This window comes from Microcaecilia unicolor, chromosome 3 (genome assembly GCF_901765095.1).
Source record: "Microcaecilia unicolor chromosome 3, aMicUni1.1, whole genome shotgun sequence".
Taxonomy (NCBI): domain Eukaryota; kingdom Metazoa; phylum Chordata; class Amphibia; order Gymnophiona; family Siphonopidae; genus Microcaecilia; species Microcaecilia unicolor.
The window spans coordinates 93,986,535-94,009,813 of NC_044033.1; the positions used below are offsets into that span (position 1 = coordinate 93,986,535).

General features: G+C 41.4%; 1 protein-coding gene across 9 annotated transcripts in view; it reads right to left on the reverse strand.

Moving 5' to 3' along the window:
* PAPOLG (poly(A) polymerase gamma) overlaps positions 1-21,974 on the reverse strand; it is a 146,337-nt gene extending 124,363 nt beyond the window's left edge. For 6 of the 9 annotated variants that reach the window (XM_030196193.1, XM_030196196.1, XM_030196191.1 and 3 more), the window contains exons 1-3: positions 21,839-21,974; positions 17,815-17,976; positions 615-681 (exon numbers count right to left, since the gene is read on the reverse strand). In XM_030196193.1, the coding sequence (XP_030052053.1) occupies positions 615-681; positions 17,815-17,976; positions 21,839-21,855 (246 nt within the window). In that variant the 5' untranslated portion in view covers positions 21,856-21,974. The remainder of the gene's footprint in view (positions 1-614; positions 682-17,814; positions 17,977-21,838) is intronic. The other 3 variants (XM_030196198.1, XM_030196192.1, XM_030196190.1) reach the window with 1 other exon arrangement.
* Positions 21,975-23,279: the final 1,305 nt, after the last annotated feature.

A 23,279-nucleotide genomic window follows, 5' to 3' on the forward strand; every position in this document is an offset into this window, starting at 1 on the left:
GTATAGTCTGGGTTCCTGGTGAAAATTCAGCGCTTTTAGTGTTACAAGAAAGAAGGCATCCTTGGCTTATGATTTTAAAAAGTTTTATCCTTTTATTTACATTTCTTTTTATGTATGTTTTTATAGAGAGTCAAGGCCCTGACCAGCCTCTGTGAGGCAAAACATGACCATGTCAGGCACTTGATTTTAATACAGCTGTGTTTGCTCTTTTATCTTTGTCTGCTCTGTTGAAGACTGCCCAAATTTCCAGGTTGATTTGAGACTAGGAATCTTGGATGGAGCAACTCCCCTGGGTGTTAAGCCCATCTACATAAACTCTCCACGCCAGAGTGGATGAATTCATTGTCAATACCGGAGGAGTAGGAATTTAGAATAGTAGTCCCAGGATCAAACTGGGAGCCTCTCAAATGCAGGTATGCCATGGAGCAAAATGCACTGGGGAAGTCATATTACCTAAAAATCTCAACATTTGAGGAGCTGTGATCTTCCAGATTTTTTTTCCTAACAAAAATATCATCTAGACGTATTAAACACAAGAAAACCCAAACACAAGTAAAATTAGGAGATGTTACGTTTTCACTGTTCACATAGGAGCACATTGATAAAGCTCTTACCTTGCTTTCACTGATTTCAGCAATCCATTCTTTGACTAAATTGTTTAGTTTACCCAAAACTACTAGCCTGTAACAAAACACATTAGACAATTCTCAACAGAATGCAAAAATAAAAAGAAATACTATGAAAACTAAAAAGCATCTTAGGCAAGCCTTGACTGGGCCCAAGGGCTCAATTATACAGGCTATTCCATTATTATTATACTATACCCGACTTAAACTGAAACATTATAACACATGAATGACATTTTTAAAGTGTCTGGAATCTTTATTTTCTGAAGAGTGAGAAAAGAACTGCATTAAAAAAACAAAGAACTTTAGAATGGTCATGAATGCTTTTCTTTTGTACACAATTTTGCTTATTTGTATTTCACTTATGTTACTATCACAGCTATGAGAGCATCAGACTTTTACACCACTACAGGATAGTGGGTGAAGATAATATGGCCTACGAAGTCTGCCCAAGTACACTGTACTACTAAGCTCTATAAGCCTTTCCTCTCCCTTAAGATTCTCTGTTTCTTGAATTTTGATACTTTCCTTCTGCTCACCACCTCCACTTGGATGCCATTTGTGTTTAGCCACATTAATACTTTTTAGAAGAATCATTTAAAATTTAAGAAATTTTACCTGCCACATTTTCTTCCCTTTAGTCCTACTGGACCAGTCTAGAACCTGTGGATTGCATCCATCAACCAGACGATGACTAAGAAAGTAATTCAGTGTGATTCACCCTAAGGGCTGGGCACCATGTATGCACAGATAATCAGTATTTCAACTGACAAAGCAGTGTGGAAATGCGGAAACACTAGATCAAGTCATCTGCCATAATACAGCCAACCAAGATACCACTGAGAAATGACTTCAGAAGGTTAATCTATTGGCTGAACAGTAGCAAAGCCACCACTGGACAAAAGAAAACACAAAACTTTTTTTGAAGTGCTAGAGAGTGGACTTCTGGACTGGTCTGGTAGACTAAAGGAAAGAAAACAAGGCAAAAATTTTCTTCCTTAGAATCCTCAGAACAGTCCAGAACTTAAGGGATGGAGTAAAGCAATCCTAAATATCAGTGGGATGAAAAAAAACACTTCTACTGAGTGCTCTGCCATAAAGCTTGTGAAAATTTGCAATCAAGTGTCCCTTGTATGAAAAAGGATGACCATGAGTCTGCTTCAACCATATCTATCCAAAGAACTACTCAGAACCTTGTGGACGAAGCCATGGATCAGCAGAAAAGCCTAAGAAGCTCCTCATTTCCAAGAGCATGACAAACTAATTCCTTGCACACTTAGCCCTATCTCTAGGGCCGATATAGATGCTGAAGAAAGGCAAAGACAACCCAGATACCCCACCTCCTGGTTAAGGAGGAAAAAGGAAAACAAAAAACCTCACACCTCCAAAAGATGGAGTAGACACTTAATGGTTGATGGCAGAGAAGTGAAGCATCCATTAAAAATGCCAATAAGGCTTGGAGGGGAAAAAAAAATCCCTAGCAAAATAAATATAAGACAGAAGGTCTGCTACTTCTTCTGTATTTGTTACTGCTACTTAAGAGCTCAGGATATCCTCCCTGCATGAGATCACAGGAAAAAAAACACACACACACACACAAAGATTCAAGATGAAAATCCCAGGCATGAAGACAGAGTGGAAACTTCAAGAGAAGGTATAGACTGAGGCAGCAAATCTGGAACCGCCTAACAAATTTAACCAGGCTAGCTTCAACACAACATGCTGCTGCTTAAATTTGTGAACCGGAAAATTAAAAAAGTGAAGGCAGGAAGACATTATCCTTTTATGAACCAACAAAACAAGGTGAGCACCATGTCAACCACAGTTAAATGGATGAAAGACCCTAACTGAAACAGTGGTAAGGCTTGCTATGCCCAACTCTAGCTCAAGGGAAATGCGGCAGAGGAAACAAGAAAAATTAGAGGCTGTAGATGCCACTAACTGAACTCTTAAGAGAATAAATGGTAAAAGTATGCCTTACCTGATGATTTTCTTTCCTTTAGTAGCTGCAGCTGAATCCAAGAACTGGTGGGTTGTGTCCATCTACCAGCAGGTGGAGACAGAGATTACAAAGCTGAAGGCAGTGATACCAGACGGCCAGCTCCTCCTTCACCTCAGTACATGTCTCATCACAAAGCAGAATCGGACAAGAAACCAGGAAGCCTTCCTCACCAACCATACAAAACAGAAACTTGTTAGTTTGACTTAAGAGAAACCACAACTGTGATGGAGTTCTCTTCAGTGGTTTGTTCTTTCCTCTTCTCTTTTTGTTTTTTTTTGGAAACTAAGGACCAGAACAAAAACAGGCAAAACAAGCGTGGCTGACAAAGGGCGGGATCCTGGATTCATCTGCTGCTACTAAAGAAAATATCAGAAGGTAAGGCATAATTTCACCTTCCTTAGCGTATGCAACAGATGAATCCAAGAACTGGTGGGATGTACCAAAGCAATACCTAAGTAGGGTGAGAAGTCGCCGGTCCCCGAGACAGAACCGCAGCTGCAAAGGCAGAATCTGAACAGTGAAAGCACACTGTTCCACCCAAGAAGTAGATAGCAAACTCATGAAACAAGCCTGGAATGCCACCAGCAGGATGCAACCTTTCCAAAAAAATGCACAAATTAGCTGCAATCCAACGAGAAAAACAAAAATCAGATCAGGACCAGAGGCTGCCGTCCCACAGAAAGAACCAGCGACAAAGGCAAGATCGGAATGCTGAAAAACATGCAACATCTGCAAATACCGGAGAGCCATCTGAACATCCAGAAGACGAAGCGCCGTGTACTCCATGTGAAAAATCCCCCTCCCAAAAGAAGGGAAGAAAGAGAGGCTGAAAAAGAAAAGCCAAACCACAGCCGGAAAAGAAAGAAGGAACCGAAAGTAAGGTCACTCCAGACTCAGCAAATTGCAGAAAAACAGCTGGGAATGGCTGCACTAAAAATTCAGACACTGCGTGACGAAGAATTGGCAACCAAGAACACTGCTTGTAAGTTCCTAAGCGAAGCATTTTGCAAAGGAACAAAAGGAGTCCTAAGCAATGCTCTGTAGACAAGGAATCCCAAGAGATACACTGAGAATACAAACGAGGTTTCAGGGAGAAGGTCGCAGCAGCGGAGGAGCAAAGCACTCTGTAAGAAATGCACCACCTCCGAGTGCACGGCCAGGCCAGGTCCTTCTGCAACCCATCCTGCAGAAAGAAGTCAATCGCTGAGGAACAGACGCCCACAATGAAGACCAAGCGTGGGCCGCAACCAGCCTTAAAAAATCCTCAACACCTGAGAATACGTGGTTGCAGTGGACCACATACAAGATCGCAACAGAACAGTAACCATAGCGTCCAAAGAACTCTGTTCCTCAGAGTCGACCTCTCAAAACACCAGGCCGTAAGACCAAAGCGAGAGGGATCATCCACTCAGGAGCAGACCCAGAACTAAGAGCCAGAAGTCAAGTGGATCCAAAACGAAGGCACCACCAGAAGCCTCACTATATCCACATACCAAGGGCGCTGTGGTTAATCTAGAGCTACCAGAATGACTTGACTCTGGTGGACAGCGATCTGAAAAGAACTCGGCTGCAGAAAGGCAATGGAGGAAACACTATTGAAGAACGTCCTCCGGCCAAGGATGCAATAGAACAACCAGCCCTGCCGAATCACCCTCTCTCCGATGACAGAAGAAAGGAGGCACCTGGGTGTCCAGCCAGGACGCCATCAGATCTACCTATTGGAGCGCTCTACCCGAGGCCATGTGGAGAAGCACTGGTGCAGAATAACCATTCTGCCGAGACCAGAAGATGGCAGAAAGAGAGCTCCACCGTAGGAAAAGCCTGCAAAGTGGGCGTGTAGAAACACACACGAGGTCCTCTGCCCATTCCATGGGGGCGGAACATGCCCGGATCGGTCAAGTCTGACTACCAGAGTCCCACATCTGTGAAGAAGCAGCCACTGCCTCATATTTGATGCAGAAGCACCGCCCTAGCCCGCAACGTGTCCTGAACTGCTAAAAGACAACCAGCACTAAAAGCAGATCCAGGTGGGAGATCTGCTACCCGTCCCCTGTGCCATTCACCATCTCAGAGATGGAAGGAGGAGGCAAAGGGCTTTCCAGTCCGAGGACTTGCATCCTTGACCACCACCATCCACTGTGGCGGCGCCAAGGCATCCCTTTCAAAGGGAGAGGAATTGCGAAGCCACCAGTTCATGCGCTGGTGTACCAAGAACAGCCACGGAAGACACTGCTGATACTCCTGGAACACAGGACACCACCCGTCAGAAGCAAGAGCTGTAGATGGTGTCTATGAGCACCACCACAGCACTACCTCCAAAATCTCCGCCACAGAGCCCAAGACATGAATGCATAGCCAGGCCCGAGGACTCAGTGCCCTGAGCAGACTGCGCACTCCATGTCTGAACCTAGATCCTCCAGTCCTCGGTCATGAAAAGAAATTGTACAGAGCTGTCTGGAATGGGACAAGGTGGCTCATTTGAAGGGTGACCACCAGCTCAAGGATTCCAGAAGACCCGGGAAGATAAACTCTCGGATCTCATCTAGAGTGAGGTGCACTCTGATGCTGTTCATGCGGAGAATGCCGCAAAATTCCCAAACCTAGGAAAAGGTGAATGGTGCCATAGCCATGCCGACATGCAAAGCCTGGAACTGAACATGAGGGCTCAGAACGGCCAAACAGAGAAACCGCAGATGATGGGGCCAAAGAGGAAAGAAAAGAAATGCTTCCTAAGGGAGAAGTGCTGGGAAAATTGATGTGCAGGCTAAATTGAAGTAGCTTTGAATATAGCTAGCTGTCCAATATAAAGAAAAACTACAATAAAAGCCTTAGAGACACTGCAACAAACAGCTAGCTAGAAGTGCCACAGATACAGTGGAAGCTGGAGCTGAAATGCAATACTTTGATCAGAGTCAGACAGCAAAACTAGAAGAGCAGAGCTGCTGTGGGAAACCACCACTGCTAACCTTTGGCACTGTAGCCTAGTGTAAACTGTCCCAGCTATGGAAAGAACAGCTTGTCAAGGCAATATGAGAGGGGGATGTAAAATATGCCCCATAGAAAAGGAGCTGAGGGGCATAGTTTCTAATATGATGCACACACCAGCCTTAAACCTGTGACCTTCAGGCTGAAAGCCAACCATCTTCCAGAAAAACACAACTATTTTGCTGAAGCTACTGAACCTGGAGTAAAAGACCCCATGGTCCCATGGAGACCAGAGCACTAGCCCCAGAAAGCAATATGTAACAGTTCCCATAGAAAGGCGGAGCCAAAGGCACTAAGTCTAGAAACTCCCACTTGTAATTGTAAAGGAGCAAAAGGTGCAGAAAAAAAAAAACCAAACAAAAAAAAGAAAACCTACTGCACCTGGTATTCCCAGGCAGTCTCCCATCCAAGTAGAAACTAGCCAGGCCCAACCCTGCTGAGCTTCCAATATCAGAGATCAGGCACACTCAGGGTGGTGTGCTCATAGGCAATCCCTGTACTGCCAGTATATAAATAAAAACGTTTCACAAAAGGAAGGAGGGAAACTTCCAAGCTGTTCAAGCAACTGCCCTCAGAGAAAAAAAAAAAAAAAAAAAAAAAAAAAAAAAGAGGGGACAGAAAAGTCTGTAAATTAAAAAAAAACCCAAACACTAAATAGGCCCTTTCACAGGCCGAACTCTGATGCTGTTCACTGTTTCCCACACCAGGAACAGCCTTAGCCAACGCAGGAACTATAAGAAAATCTAAACTCACCACAGTGAGGCCTATTGCTATCAATTTACCCACTTTGGCAAACATGGCTTTCCAACTCAGGAGATTCTTGCTGCCTTTATGCATAAAGGGACTGCCCTGAAAAAGACTCCCTCCGAATAGAGTAAGACAGGGGAGAAATGGACCCTACTGCTCAGCTGGAGAGAAAACATCCCCTCTTCGGGGCAGGGTCCATCAGAAGAGCCTGAGACAGGGAACAAGCCACAAAACTCAAAAGGAACTGTTAGCTCCCCTACCAGACTTCTGCAACATATAGAAATATAGAGCAGCAGAATGAACTCGGGAGGGAGGCATGGAGGTCAGAAATCCCCTACCTCAAAGAAGCCCCCAGTGGCTGGCGTGCATCCCAAAAACAACAAGGCACATCGCAGGACCATCAGATTCCTTCTGGAAAACTTAGCCCTCTAGAACCCATCTGCCTGAGATTGGCATAAAAACTCCCCCAATCACAAAAAGGGCTACTGAGGCCAAGCTCTCTTAAGAAGAAAGGTTCAAATTATGGGTCCCAGAGCAGAGGAGATCCTGCTCAGAAGATATAGAAAACAGCTTAAAGTAATTCTGTTCTTTCCTTGGATCCCCTTGCATAGTGGGGTCAGGTTGAAAAGAATGTGTGCCACTGCCCCAGCTACATGCAAACAGTTTCTGACTCAACAGTGATTTTGGTAAAGGAAACCAAAGGCTGGAGAAAATAAAGGGGAATCCCCTGGACCAGCAGTCTCTAATGCAAGACAAGGTCCTTTAGGAGAAGCCGCCCCTCCCCCCTGCCCACATCAAGGCCGCAGGGCGGGAAAGGATCAGAGCTGATATCAGGAGAAAAGAGGGCCAGGCCAACAAAAAGGCGCGTGCCCGCCATTTTAGCGCAGGAAAACACTGCTCTGGGAAGGGTAACTTGAGCACTTCCCTCCCCAGCGTCGCCCATATTAAAGCACGGTACCCCTGCGCTGAAAGAGAAAGGCAGAGACTCACCGAACAGCAGGTGTCTCCGGAGAAGAAGCAGAGTCCTACAGATACAGCAGCCTGCTGCCTAACCGGCACACAGACTAAAAGCACAGCACTAACAGAGGGAAACCCTGTACTGCCTGGTGCAGTCAGAAATCTTCCGTTTTGTTTTTTTAACACCAAATGAAGGCAAAGGAGCTCTCTTGGTTTTTTTTTTTTTTTTTTTTTACTGGTGAGGAAGGCTAGAGATCTAAAGACCGGGAGGCAAGGGGGAAAAGGGTGAAGCAGGGACCCAGAAGACTAAGTATGCTCCCAAAATCAGCACCACCAGCCAGACACCCCTAAACTCAACTGGCCCACAGGACCCAGGAGCTACTGGAGATAGAGATGTACTGAGGTGAAGAAGAAGCTGGCAGTCTGGTATCACTGCCTTCAGCTTTGTAAGAATAGGATAGTATAATTTGAGAGAAAAGGGGTAAGGAGGGATAAAATAAAGGGAAGATGGAGAGGAGAAGGATGGGATGAGTAGAGGGGGAATGGGGAGGTGGGGTAAGTAAAACCAAATGATGGGGTCATTATCTAATTTAGAACAGAATTGGGAGTGGAGGTTGGTAAGATTAGGTTGGGACATTAGGATAGGCTTGCCCACTGCCTACCCGATTCCATGGCTGAAAAAAAATTATTAAATAGAAAGGAAAAGATGTTTGGGTGGCTTATAAACTATAACACAAACTTATTTGAAAAAAAAAATTCTATATATGTTGACTGCAAAGAACAACATGTTCTGAATGTCAACAAATATATGGAAATCTGTGTGGTGATGATGATGATGAGGAGGAGGAGGAGATCATAACAGAAAACAAAGTCATAGAACCTCCTATAGCGCACAGCTATTCAAAGTCTGGGACCTGAAGACTTCAAAATATCAATGTGCATTAAACTGTTCAAACCAAAATAGAAGTAAAATTATGGTAAATGAGTTAATACTTCAAATAACAAATCACTTATATGCACTTAAAACAAACCACCCGACGCCGACAGGGAAACAGAAGGTGTTTCGGCATACAGCCTGCTTTTGGGGTTGTTGCAAATATAGGACTGCCGAAAACAAAACATTTAAAATGTTGCCATCAACATTGCACAAATGAATGTCAGCATATATAATTACTCAACAGGTCTCAAAGCAGCATAACACTGTTTTTTTAACAGTGGCTCAATGTGCAAGACAGAAGTGGCTTACGTCCAATACGTAAATAACAAAATGACATAAATAGCAAAAAAAAAAAAAAGCTTCCTCCATACACATTATGAAAAAGGAGACACGAATGTCCGTATTAAAAAAATTCTATGCAAAAATAAAAGTGATAGAAGTGAATAACTTAAAAAAAACAAACACCCCCCCCCCCCCCCCCCCCCAAAAAAAAAAAAGTTCTTCCAAATCTAGAGAAGACTCGTCAGTCAGAAAATACACTAAAATTACACAGTAAATCAATAGTCCTATTAAGGCAATTAGACACTAAATAAAAAGTTGGTGTATCCACCATTTCTCCCTTTGTAGGGGACTAATATTAACTTCACAAGGTGGAGATGGGGAAAATATTCTACCTTAGAAAGATATTTTAATAGTAGGTTAGAATTTAGTCAGTATGACCACTTTCTGAATGTGTATTACTTCACTGTTTAACTATGAAAAACAGGGTAAGATGTTAGATGACCCAGAGACCTTTAGGAATGGAAAAATATTGTATGTCATTTGTATCTCTTAGGGAGCAATTAATGATTCCAATATATAATCTGTAATTTGATGGTCAAGGGGTGAAGGAGTCTATCACAGAGGCTAAAAATTATTTTTGTACATAGTCATTAGTAAGCTAACCTATGCTCCTGTAATAAATCAATCTTTTTATGTATTCTTTTGATCCTTTTGTGTTCAAGATGCAAAATTCCTTATACAAAGAACTGGCTCCTGTCCAAAATTTAGAACATACAAGTCTTAATGGCAGACAAGGTATGTTCTCATATTGCTATATCAATAAACAATTGTTAAACTGAGCACAGGGTAGTGGTTTTTATTATTTTTTTATTTACAGTTCTACAGAGATCTTAACAGCACTTCCAGAGCAGCAAAACGTTAAGTCATTAAAAGAATGTGATAAAGCCACAGTGAGAAACCAGCGATGTAGCGATATCCTGGCACTGCAACTGACTGCAATGTGTCAGTTTTTTCCAACATACAAGGATCAAGGGCACTAGTTAACATACTGAAGAAGTTCCACAGAGTTTTTCCATTCAGGGGCAGTGTGGAACCAGAAGAGGAGGAACCACAAACAATGCAATACCCACACAGGTAATGAACGTTCACAATCTCAGATATAGCAGTGGGTTGCAAAGGGGGAAGTCAAGATGGAACAAAAACAGATTCCTGCTCGCTCAAAAGGCAAAACAGTGAAGAACAAATATTGATATAGCTGAAGAATGTGCCAATACTTAAGGATCACAACATGAAGTCAATGAGCCAAGGGGGTGGGGGGGGGGGGGGGGAACACAGGTTAATCTCTTGCGTTTCAGCTACATTTCAGATGTCAACTTTTCAAAGATTTTTTTTGTTGTGAATTACTCTGTTTTAATAATACAGTTTGATTATCAAGATGAACATGAAAATGGTGATAAAAATTGTCCGATGAGGAAGTTGTGCTATGGTTCCTGTAAAGGAGTCGAAAATTGCTTCTGATGATCAAAACCTTTTTAAAAAAAGGAGGGAAAATGTGTTATATTTGAAGCCAAGTGACCATATATACTTTTTTCAATTTGTTTATAATGTGGCTCCGTTTCAACTACATATAAGTTAGTCACATTAGGTGCCACTGTGGCACCCATGGCAGCACCTTTTTTTCCTTTCCTCTCCCAAATTATCTGTCCTGAAACAATCCGAGGATAAATTGGTCGAACAGATTGGCCCCAAAATCTCCTAGCTACATTGAGGAATGTTTGTATACTACACTTCAATGTCAGCTGTGACCATCAGGATTGAATTTCCTGAGAAATCACAAGAATCAAACGTCATCTAAAGAAGACTAAATTATAGGTAATTAAACAGCGGTAATATGCATAGCATGCACCCTATCTTTAAGAAATTCCCAATTATCTTCAAGCAGGTCAACGGTTAGCCAATTTCTTCGTACTTATGAATACCTTTAACTGCTCTGGTTGATGAAAAATATATTTTAAGCCCAGATACTTTACTACACATTTACAGGGGTAATTAAGATAAAAGGAGGCCCCTATAGATGTAACTTCTGTTCTCAGTAATAAGAACAGCTTCCTCCTTTCTTGAGTCTGCTTAGTTATATCCGGATATATCCATACTTTTTTACCCCTAAACAATACCTGCATTTTTTAAAAGTATAACTGTAGCACAGCATCTAAGTCTGGCTGAAAAATAAAAGACAATTAGTGTTGATCTTTCAGAGTTCACGCTTAAAGTTGTCTCTAATATCTCAGTAATATTCAAAGAGTCCTCTTGAGTTTCCTTTGGAATAGCTTGTAAAGAAGTTACAGATGTTTTTTGAAGGAATATAATATACTTTATTCAGTGGTGGAATAGATTTCGGGGAAAAATTTAATACTTCCAGCAAGTATAGTTTAAAGGCATCTAAAGGGTTAATCCCCTTTATATTGTGGTCTAAAGAAGAGTAAAATGTTTTATCCTCTTTTTGTTAATTTTGCTCCCTTTATGGGAGAAAATAATGTTCTTCAAAAAAATTTTTTTTGTCTGCATTACCTGTTCAAATGTAACAATTTGTTTAATTTGATTTAAAATGATAAATAAATAATTAAAAAGAATTAGATGAAATGCCTGTAAAAAAAAAAAAAAAGACACTCCTTAGCAGTAGAACTCTTTTCAACCTTACCCCAGGAAAGCATTCACCAGATCTTTAGCTTCACCCTTACCCAGAAAATCATCCAACAGATGTTCAACTTTTACAGTGGGATCATAATGAACATCATGATAAAACAAATGTGTCCCAAGATTTGATGTACAATCTCACATATAGAGTGATTCATAACCACTATAGAGCTGTCCTTTGTTGGGCATTTCATTTCAGCACCAATACCTAGTTTTTCAGATAAGTAACTGCTGTTTATTCTACTTATTTGAAGTATCATTAATGCACTTAATTTACTTTTATTGTAGTTTGTGAACACAGTTTAACGCACATTATAGTATTTTAAGGAAGGAGTGACAGATGATTTGAATCTTTCTTCAGGTCCCAGACTTGGAATAGCTATGCCCTATAGGAGGTCCTATGACCTTGTTTTCTACGAATATGATGTCATTCTCACACAGATTTCTATACACTAAAAATATCCTGTTAACCAAGTGACATACACAGAGATTTTTTTCAAAAATCAACACTTTGTAATTCACCCAAATGCCTTTTTATTTCTATTTAGTAATTATTTCTGTGAGCAAAAGTTTATGGTATTCCTCTTATTTTGGTTTCTTGTAAAGAAACCAGGTGTGGGGCAATGGCCCTGTGTATGCCGTGGTGTCTCATACCAATTCTGTCCTTCTGAAACAGGAAGTGACCTCAACTTCCTGCTTGAGAGGCAGGCCTGGTACAAGCTGCCACACTGTGCACAGGGCACCTGATTTCAGTTTCTTGTCCCACCAGAGCTGAGGCAGCAGGTGCCAGAGACAGAAAAATGTCAGATGGGGACCTTAAGGCTCACTAATTCACTATTGCTTACGAATCCTGCAGCACATCATGGGAAGCAGGCCTAAACGAGGCTTCATAATGGTGTCTCTCCAAACTTACCTAGTTATTTTAGTACTACTTTGTTCTTTTTTTTTTTTTTTTAGCTCTATTACGCGTTTGCTTTCCTGTCCTTATCGTAATTCTTTTCTGTTATCAGTTGATGGTAACTTTCCCTAGGATGTTTATCAAAAAATAAAACGAAGACTCTGGCAAGAGTTGGGAAGACAAAACACTAAGACCAGATACTGGGATCTTTATTTTTCTGATCATATTGATAAACTAGTCAAAAGAAAAACTATTTTCTATAAAAATATGTCAAGTTTTTGGAATGTACATTTGTCAGAGCTATGTGTACATTTTTTAAATATCTGCTGAACAGAGCTCGGGGATACTCAATTGAAATTTGTTCAACTTAGGGGTACTTAGCTTGAAGTTGGGAAACACTGCTTTAGAGGCCCTTCAACTCCAAGTAAAACTCCTATCAGGGAACAAGGGAGAGTCAGAGGGAAGGGACTGACTCATCCAAATAATTCTCCTCACCTTTAGTTCAACCTAACCAACATGAACTGGCTAAGAAGCATGCATTGCTTATCCAGTCATGACTGTGTACACAGCATACCGTCACTTACCATCTACTGGAGACAAAAATACCAATTCTGTGCCTACATGGTGCCCTGTAGGGCAAATCACACAGAACTACATTTATCTCCATCGGCTGGTTGATGGGACATCAGGTTCTGGGCTACTCTGGTGAGAATGCTAAAGAAAATTTTACATTTTAACCTTCCTCACTAGTAAGATTTATCATTTTCTAGTGAAACCAACCAATAATATTTAATTTAATCTTAACATCAATTCATCGGTAGCAAGATATAGATTTCTTTTTTAGAAGGCAATTTATGTGTTTCATTCAAGCAAACTCCATTTCTTTGTTGCACTGTTTGTGCATTGCCCCATCTTACCCACAGGTACAGGACTTCATTAAAATATTCAATCACTCCCCAAGCACTAAATAGCTGCTTTTTTTTTTTTTTTTTTTTACAGGGGGGGGGGGGGTACCAACTCCTTGCAGACCTGTTTGCAGGACAAAAAAAAAAAAAAAAAAAAAAAAAAAAAAGACAACCCAGCACACCCTACTGCAAATATCTACACCACCTGTCACGGAATTCAAAATGGCATGGGCTAGACACAGAGGATCCCTAATGAGAAAATAAATGGAATAATTAAAAATAAATTAAAAAAAGGATTGATAAGTGTTTGCATGTCAAGTGGTGCTTAGATGGCAATTCTGGCTGCATCAACTAAGGCCAGTGCTCGGCTGGTTTGTACAGTTTGAGTCCCGCATATAGCAGTCCGGTTTAGGAAGGGCTGGAGAGTGGTCAGACAAACGCCAGTAATTTGGAACGCGAGGACAGTGCGAGGCAGACTTTTGCTGTCTGTGTCCCACAAATGACAAAGACTGATTTGGATAGGTTGGAGTGGGCTTTAACAGCAACTGCAGTAATTGGAACATAAGGACAGAGTTGGGCAGACTTACACGGTCTATCTCCCAGAAACACCAAAGAAAGACCATGATCAAGTATATGTTCATTGATTTAATCTTGAATTGATAATGAATGTGACTGTTTGGCACCGTTCAGGTCTTTATCTGCTGCCACTGAGCCTAATAGATTTAAAAAAAAAAAAAAAAAAAAAGAGGGAGACCAAGAAAAATAAAAGGAATGCACTAATGGCATTTAAGGCCACCTTGTAGATCTCAATTTTGGCCATCACCTCTTTTCATTAATTGAAAAGCTACATTGTTCCAAGGTTTTTCCCTTTGTTCTCCCCAACTTACATACTTTTTGAAGATGTAGCAATATAGTTACTTGTTCTCGATATGTACTCCAGGCTTATACATAATAGATTTTTCAATACAGTGTCAGCATATAGACATCTTTTTACACACTGAGCACTTAACTCCCATTCTTTAGGGATCTTGGCCACATACACTCACGGGGGGGGGGGGGGGGGGGGGGAAGAAGAGGTCAACCACAAAACCTATATGAAAATTTTTTCCTTCTCCAAATCTCTCCCTCAAATGGCAAGATACATCTGAAGGCACACAGAATTGGTAGCTAGAAGTGTTCTAGAATGGGTGGCACATCCTGATCTTCCTAATAAGATAGTAAGCTCTTAAGTTGCATCAACTAGGTAATCAGTTGTCAACACTAGAAACCATTCCCAACAGTTTGGATGTCAAGTCCCATTTGCAATTTGCTACTACAAGTCATGTAGTCATTCCAAAGGATTCTAGAGACAAAACAAAACAAAAAAAAATCTCACCCAAAACTTCTGATATACAGGACACTTGTAGTAGTTTTCTAAATTAAGAACCTTCTAAAATTAAGAACCTATGACATTCCTGTTCACTGAAAGTAACAGGATAGATCATAAGGAATGCCAAGCCAAATGCAAAGCGGAGATAAGGAGGGCAAAAAAGGACTTTGAGAAGAAATTAGCGTTGGAAGCAAAAATACATAGTAAAAACTTTTTTAGATACATTAAAAGCAGGAAACCGGCCAAAGAGTCGGTTGGGCCGCTGGACGAAAATGGTGTTAAAGGGGCGATCAAGGAGGACAAAGCCGTAGCGGAGAAATTAAATGAATTCTTTGCTTCGGTCTTCACCGAGGAGGATTTGGGGGGGACACCGGTGCCGGAAAGAATATTTGAAGCGGGGGAGTCGGAGAAACTAAACAAATTCTCTGTAACCTTGGAGGATGTAATGGGTCAGTTCAGCAAGCTGAAGAGTAGTAAATCACCGGGACCTGATGGTATTCATCCCAGAGTATTAATAGAACTAAAAAATGAACTTGCGGAGCTACTGTTAGAAATATGCAATCTGTCCCTAAAATCGAGTGTAATACCGGAAGACTGGAGGGTAGCCAATGTTACTCCGATTTTAAGAAAGGTTCCAGAGGAGATCCGGGAAATTATAGACCGGTGAGTCTGACGTCGGTGCCGGGCAAGATGGTGGAGGCTATTATTAAGAATAAAATTGCAGAGCATATACAAAAACATGGACTGATGAGACAAAGTCAGCACGGATTTAGTGAAGGGAAGTCTTGCCTCACCAATCTAATGCATTTTTTTGAGGGGGTAAGCAAACATGTGGACAATGGGGAGCCGGTTGATATTGTATATCTGGATTTTCAGAAGGCGTTTGACAAAGTGCCGCACGAAAGACTCCTGAAGAAATTGCAGAGTCATGGAATCGGAGGTAGGGTATTATTATGGATTAAGAACTGGTTGAAAGATAGGAAGCAGAGAGTAGGATTGCGTGGCCAGTATTCTCAGTGGAGGAGGGTAGTTAGTGGGGTCCCGCAGGGGTCTGTGCTGGGTCCGTTGCTTTTTAATGTATTTATAAATGACCTAGAGATGGGAATAACTAGTGAGGTAATTAAATTCGCCGATGACACAAAATTATTCAGGGTCGTCAAGTCGCAGGAGGAATGTGAACGATTACAGGAGGACCTTGCGAGACTGGGAGAATGGGCGTGCAAGTGGCAGATGAAGTTCAATGTTGACAAGTGCAAAGTGATGCATGTGGGTAAGAGGAACCCGAATTATAGCTACGTCTTGCAAGGTTCCGCGTTAGGAGTTACGGATCAAGAAAGGGATCTGGGTGTCGTCGTCGATGATACGCTGAAACCTTCTGCTCAGTGTGCTGCTGCGGCTAGGAAAGCGAATAGAATGTTGGGTGTTATTAAGAAGGGTATGGAGTCCAGGTGTGCGGATGTTATAATGCCGTTGTATCGCTCCATGGTGCGACCGCACCTGGAGTATTGTGTTCAGTACTGGTCTCCGTATCTCAAAAAGATATAGTAGAATTGGAAAAGGTACAGCGAAGGGCGACGAAAATGATAGTGGGGATGGGACGACTTTCCTATGAAGAGAGGCTGAGAAGGCTAGGGCTTTTCAGCTTGGAGAAGAGACGGCTGAGGGGAGATATGATAGAAGTGTATAAAATAATGAGTGGAATGGATCGGGTGGATGTGAAGCGACTGTTCACGCTATCCAAAAATACTAGGACTAGAGGGCATGAGTTGAAGCTACAGTGTGGTAAATTTAAAACGAATTGGAGAAAATTTTTCTTCACCCAACGTGTAATTAGACTCTGGAATTCATTGCCGGAGAACGTGGTACGGGCGGTTAGCTTGACGGAGTTTAAAAAGGGGTTAGATAGATTCCTAAAGGACAAGTCCATAGACCGCTATTAAATGGACTGGAAAAATTCCTCATTTTTAGGTATAACTTGTCTGGAATGTTTTTACGTTTGGGGAGCGTGCCAGGTGCCCTTGACCTGGATTGGCCACTGTCGGTGACAGGATGCTGGGCTAGATGGACCTTTGGTCTTTCCCAGTATGGCACTACTTATGTACTTATGTACTTATGAATGGACCTAAATTTTCTTAAAAATAGAACCCACCAGACAATAAAGAGTGTCACACAGCTGCTATGCCCCTATACAAGCAAAGGTGGCAGCATGATTTTCTAGCTATGTTTTGCAAATAACCTATTGCCAATGCCACTGGCTTTGGCCAAGTATTTGTTCTGAAAGTCTGGCTTCAATTGGAGTGCTAGCAGAAGGTAGTCACATCATTGGCCCCAAGAGGACAGAAGCAGCATTTCTGTGGCTTCTCTCTCCATAAATGAAAGGGCTGCACAAAAAAAAAAAAAAAAAAAAAAGACAAGGGTGAACTTCCAGCAAAAAACTAAATAAATAAAAATGCATGATGCACTACTCACTGGCACAAAAAAAGTTTAGGGACGAGTAGAGTGAGGCAGGTCCCCCCCCCCCACCACATAGACACATAGTTGAGACCCCTTGAGGAATATTTCAAACTCCAATTATTGTTTATCAAGAGTCTTATATTCTGAATTTAAATATGGTAGGAGTTTAAAACATGCCTCAGAGGTGTTGGGAAGGTAAAGCAGACATGAAGAGTATGCAATTTTGAGTTACTTTAGAATATGTGTTTCCAAGTTTTTAAGTTTCTGAACCTCTACTACCGCAGCCAGATGACTACTGCTAGCCACAGCACAGTTACCCAATAGTTGGTAACAATCATTCCTGCAAACTCCTGAAGGCTTCCAGGTATCCACAATGTACCCACCTGAGTGTCAATCTAAACCTGGAAACTCCAAACTATCACAAAGCCTGCCTCTTGCTAGAGAGGTAAATAAGGGAAAGAGACTTTATATACCACCTTTCTGTGGTTACAACCAAAGTGGTTTACATATTATAGACAGGTACTTATTTTGTACCTGGGGAAATGGAGGGTTAAGTGACCTACCCAGAGTCACTAGGAACTGCGGTGGAAATCAAACCCCACTGCAATAAGGCTACTTCTTCACTCCAATACTGTGCCAGGAAAGCCAAGTTAAAGCACTCATCTGGCTACCCAAATTCTCCACAAATGGAGACAACTAGCTTCAATGGGTACATAAAGCTCTGGTCAGCTTGATGAGATGCCAGCATACCCAGAGAACAGTTGTCTTGGTACACTTGTAAACTAGTGAATAGCAAAATATGTCTCAGATTTGAGAGTGTGATGCTCTACTGTAGCACTACGCACCCATAAATACCATTAACATAGCAGGATTCAGTCAAGCTAAATATTTTTAGAGGCACTTCAAGACCATCTTTATGCTTCCTGAACTTATTACAAACAAATATCAGAAGCCTCACCTGTGATTAAGTTCATCACTGTCTTCAAACACTCCAAAAGGTTTCATTGCTTCAATTAGCTTCTGAGTGTAGATATGATCTATTTCTTTGGGAGGAGCCAAACTAATTGGAGAGGTGATGCCATAATGCTTCACAGGCTTGCTCTCGAGCACTATATTTCTTCTGGAGCAAGATAAAAAGTGAAACCCCATTCAAAACAGATAAACTGAATGCCACATGTAGTTTATAAACTAATTTGACAAGCAGCACTTCAAAAACAAGCTCAAATCCCTTTCACATTATAAAAGAAGCAACTCAGAAGGAGATGCCTGTGAGTAGTATAGGAGTTACCAGGCTTTATAGTCACTATCCAGTCTGAAATACACGCCATATTATGAAAGCTAATATGGACAAGCACAAAGTAATGCACTTAGGGGAAAATAATCTTAACTACTGGTACACAACGCTGGGTTCCACACTGAACATCTTTTCCTAAATAATACCCAAGTTATTATGGGCCACATATTGACATCATCAGTTCAGAGTGCTGAGATGATGAAAAAAGCAAGTGTAAAAGTTAGGAATTCAGAAAGAAAAAAAGCAGCGTGGCTGCATTATCAGTATATCTATACAGAAGCATTATATTCTGTGGAACTGTGGTCCCCTATTTCAAAAACAGCAGCAAAGTAGAACTAGAAAAGGCACACAAAAAGACGAAATGGCTCCCTTAAGAAGGAAGGAGATCTGAACTGGTTAAGCCTGCTTGGAGAAGACCAAGTTAAATAATTGAGTAAAATGAGCAGATCAATTTAACCAAATAGTACTAGGACTAGAGGACAGTCCAAGTAACTAGTAGCAGATATAAAACAAATTCTAGAAAACTGTTTTATTATGGATTGACTGAAAAGGTCATGGCATTTGATATCTGGCAATAAGTACAGCTAGGTTTTTAAAAAGGTTTGGACAAATTTCTAGAGAAAAAAATATAGCAATTTGTGGAAGTCACTATATTTAGTCAGAAGTGAGCAACAAGACGTGTGTCTGCTTGGTATCTGCCAGCCAAGCTAGTTACAGTAACAGTTATTGACAATGGTCAAAACAAATAGATGTGTCCAAATCTGCACAAACCTAAGTAGCTTTACTAAAGACTTGTAAAAAAAAAAAAAAAAAAAAAAAAGGCATTATCACCTATTTTCTTCTGATTTTACACTATTCTTCTGGCCATAGTCTTAGAAGTGGGATTGGGGCGTATACAGTACTACTGTCTCTTCATGCTAGTATATGGGTCCTAAACCTGTTCACTGGACCCCAAACCAGTTGGATTGTGTACGTTTTTCAATTAATATACGCATGCGATTAGCAGCAAGCTTGTGAATATTCATTTGGGATCCCAACACCGGTTGACTGGAGGATCCCTCAGCAATCTTAAGTACTGAATTTCATGGTATATTGAAGGTTAACAGAGGGTATTTGGAGTAGCCTCATTTGGTGCAAATGTTGGCATGTCATATCTAAGGGGTTTTACTGCTGTCTTGGTAACCAAAGCTCTTGACCACTCCTCACTATTTAGGTTAACTTTCAAACTGCATTGTCAAACTTGTTACAGATCTTCATATTATCATTCATATCTGCAACACAGCAAAACAATAGATTGTATTGGACATTATTGAAGGGGGACAGACTCAAGAAAAATGTCAGGAAGTATTTTTTCACGGAGAGAGTGGTAGATACTTGGAATGCCCTCCCGTGGGAGGAGGTGGAGATGAAAACGGTAGCAGAATTCAAGCATGCGTGGGATAAACATAAAGGAATCCTGTTCAGAAGGAATGGATCCTCAGAAACTTAGCCGAGATTGGGAGGCAGGGCTAGTGCTGGGCAAGACTTCTACGGTCTGTGCCCTGAAAATGGCAGATACAAATCAAGGTAAGGTACACACAAGAAGTAGGACATATGCAAATTCTTCTCCTTTACATATCCTATCTTCATTTACCTCTCCATGTTCAATTTATATAGCCTTACCCTACTACTACTATGTTTACTACAAATTGTTAATTTCCTTCAAGGTATTTTGTAATTCTATTTACTTTTTACTATGTAAGCCGCATTGAGCCTGCTTGTGTGGGAAAGCACGGGGTACAAATGTAATAAATAAATATGAGTTTCTTGTTGGGCAGACTAGATGGACCGTGCAGGTCTTTATCTGCCGTCATCTACTATGTTACATTATAAATCCCTTCCTATCTTCGATCCCTATGTACCTGAATATACCAACCTTACCCGACCCTAATATCAAATTGTATTTGTTTCCATACCGTACTTAGCGATTGCCTTTATGGTATTATGTAAGCCACACTGAGCCTGCAAATAGGTGGGAAAATGTGGGATACAAATGTAATAAATAAATATTACCTACAAAAATAGCTGCCACACTACAGTTCTCCTTATGAAAATATAGGTCCTGTTCTAGTCAACTGCTAATTCAGAACTATACCATTGATGGCTACCCCCCCCCCCCCCCCATCTCTAAGTGTACCATATACCACTGCCTTCTGCCTATCAGTTTCTAACCTAGTTTACTGCTTTTGAATCTATTAAGAAGCTCCTCCTGGAATTAGTTTTCCATTTCTCATGCTTGAGTACCATTTTAAAGTGATTTTTATTTAGATTAACTACCTTCATAAAGCAATTTACTCAAGGTAGTGTATAGGAATATGCCTATAAGATGGACGTAATTGATCAGGAGCAGGGGGAATATTCCTGAGAAATGCTAAATGAAAATAACTTGCAAGTGTCTTCTCCTATGACAGACAAAAAAGAAAAAGAAAAGTGTAAAATTAATGTTATGCCAAGTCACACAACACGGTTAATTTTCAAAGCCTTTTGTAAGTCTATGGAATTTTGTAAACACACCTTAAAGTGTCCATCAGGCTTTAATCCTGTCCATATTTTTTTTTGAGCCTGCTGTATCTCTGAAAACACAATACTCAACATTTATGGAAGGTCACTTGGGAAACTTGAGTTATTCAGAAATGAATGAATACAACTATTTATTTTGACCACTAGCAATATTGGTTACCGTAAATTAGCTAGCAGACACATTCCTTGTTACTCACTCCTGGCTACAAACAATGACCTCCACAAACTATTTAATTCAGTCCTCCAAAACAAATTTCCAAAAAAGGTCTTCAGGTTAAAAACAGCCTGTCCATTGGCACTGGAGGAAACAATGACAGCAAGAATGCCTGGTATAAGCAGAGAATCAGTAGACTAAACGTGAAAGAAAAACTGCAGCCTATAACACCATACCAGGAAGAAAACACGTCTGCCATCATAATTTCCGGGGGGGGGGGGGGGGGGGGGTTGGCACAGCCAATTAAGATGCTGTACTTTGACAGCTACAGGCCTATTAATTTCTTCATTTACTGTCTGTTTAATGATATTGAGTGTGAGAATCAAGGACTTATAACCAGGTTAAGGCTGTAAGAACTGAGAAGCAAGTGATTTATACCCAGGTTATATAAAACACACACAGGCTTCAGGATTTCACAAAAAAACACACACACGGAAACAAGGGAATAAATTGCCACACGACATCCAGCACTTCCAGAAATTCTCACACTTCTCTGTCAGGGTTTTATTCCTGGACTGTAAAGAAGGATGCTACAGGACGATCCATCAAAACGTGAAAAAAAAAGGTAGCAGTAGAAATAAAATAAAATAAAAGAGAGATAAGAAAGGAGACCGGCACATAGAAGATTCACGCACGATCTCCAGCGCCCGGCTGCCACCTCTCCGCAGAGATTCCTGATGAAAAAGGGCAGACAGAAACAGACAACTCTTCAACGACTCCCATTAAGCTAAAGTCACAGACCTTCCGCTAGCAGCCCCCACACACTTCTCAGTCATCTCCCGTAGGACCTTTAACGGCTATCCTAAGAAATATGACTAACCCAGTGCCGGCAGTTGGAAAGCGAGGATCACAAACCCAGCCACAATCCCCGTCCCTTCCCCCTCACAGCTTCCAACCAGCGAGGCCTTCACTTACACCGACATTTCCTTCATAACCTCCAGCAACCAGCCGCCGTCTAACCCAACAAAAATCGGCTACAAGCCACCAATAAAGAACAGCCAGAGCAGCTTCCTATTTATAATGAGAAAGCTGTCTCAACATGGCGCTCGCCGGCTTCCCGACATTCCTTGCGCCTAAAGGGCGGCCTACCTACAGGAAACGTAAAAGCAAGAAAGCAGCCCGAGTACAATCAGGAGCCGTGGCCGATGCTAGCGCCCCTGTCGGTTAACTTTACGATAGACAGGGAAACATGGCACAGACATTAAAGGAAGGAGATAATATGTTTCTCCCTTTGATTTTCGCCTCTTTATGTATTAGGTTGGCAACACAACTTCAATAGTTTTCAGGCTTGCGGGTAGTATATAAAAAAAATCAAATAATAATCATCAGCATCATCATAATCATAATTTATTATTAGGGTTACCCTTTGGCTCCAGAAAAAGGCGGGCAGATTGAGCCAGTCTGGGTTTTACAGCCAATGGAAGCAAAACCCGGACTGGATCAATGTGTCCTCCTTTTTCCTCTCCTCCTTTTTCTGAAGCCTAATGTACACAGCAATGCCAAGTTACCCGCTTTCAGTCTGGAGATTTTGGACAGTCTTGGATATCTGACTACTCCATCAGGGTGCATTATGGGATTTTCAGCACTGATTTCAGTGGGCATGTTAGGCACTACAAATCCCATACTGCATTGGGATGTAAGTTCAAAACCAGGATTGACCAAAAATCTCCAGTTTGGAACTGAGTAACTTGGCATCACTGTGTATACCAGTGGTTCCCAAACCTGGTCCTGAAGGCACCCCTGCCAGGCAGGTTTTCAATATATCCACAATGAATATTCATGAATAGATTTGCATGCAGTGGAGGCAGTGCATGCAAATCTCTCTCCTGAATATTCATTTTGGATACACTGAAAACCTGACTGGCTGGGGTGGGGTGCCTCCAGGATTGGATCGAGAACCACTGGTGTATACATTGTTATAAAAATAAAGCCTTCCTGGATCTGACTGGAGGGAACCAGAGAGGTGAGTTATTTTTAAACACAACTGGAATTCAATTGAAGGGTCATATGCAATTTACAGCCTCTTCCTCATTTCTTGTGTAAGGCCTAGAGTGTTACATAAAAGACATCCATTCTCCCAGGCATTGTTGTGCCCTAAACCTGCTGATGCTTTTGTACTTACTCACAGGTAGGGTTACCAACTTTTTAAATGAGAAAAACCTTCCCCTTTACCCTCCCTAGATCTATCCCCAGTCTTGCCCCCGTACCACCTCTTAAGTAGACAAGTGAATAAATTGTATTCTGTTGAACTGCATGCTTTTATCTGTGGTTGGGGCTATATTGAACAATAATGAACACCTCAGTTTCTGCCAGTAAAATGATATTTTAACTCCTGGAAATGGCTTTTATCACTGCT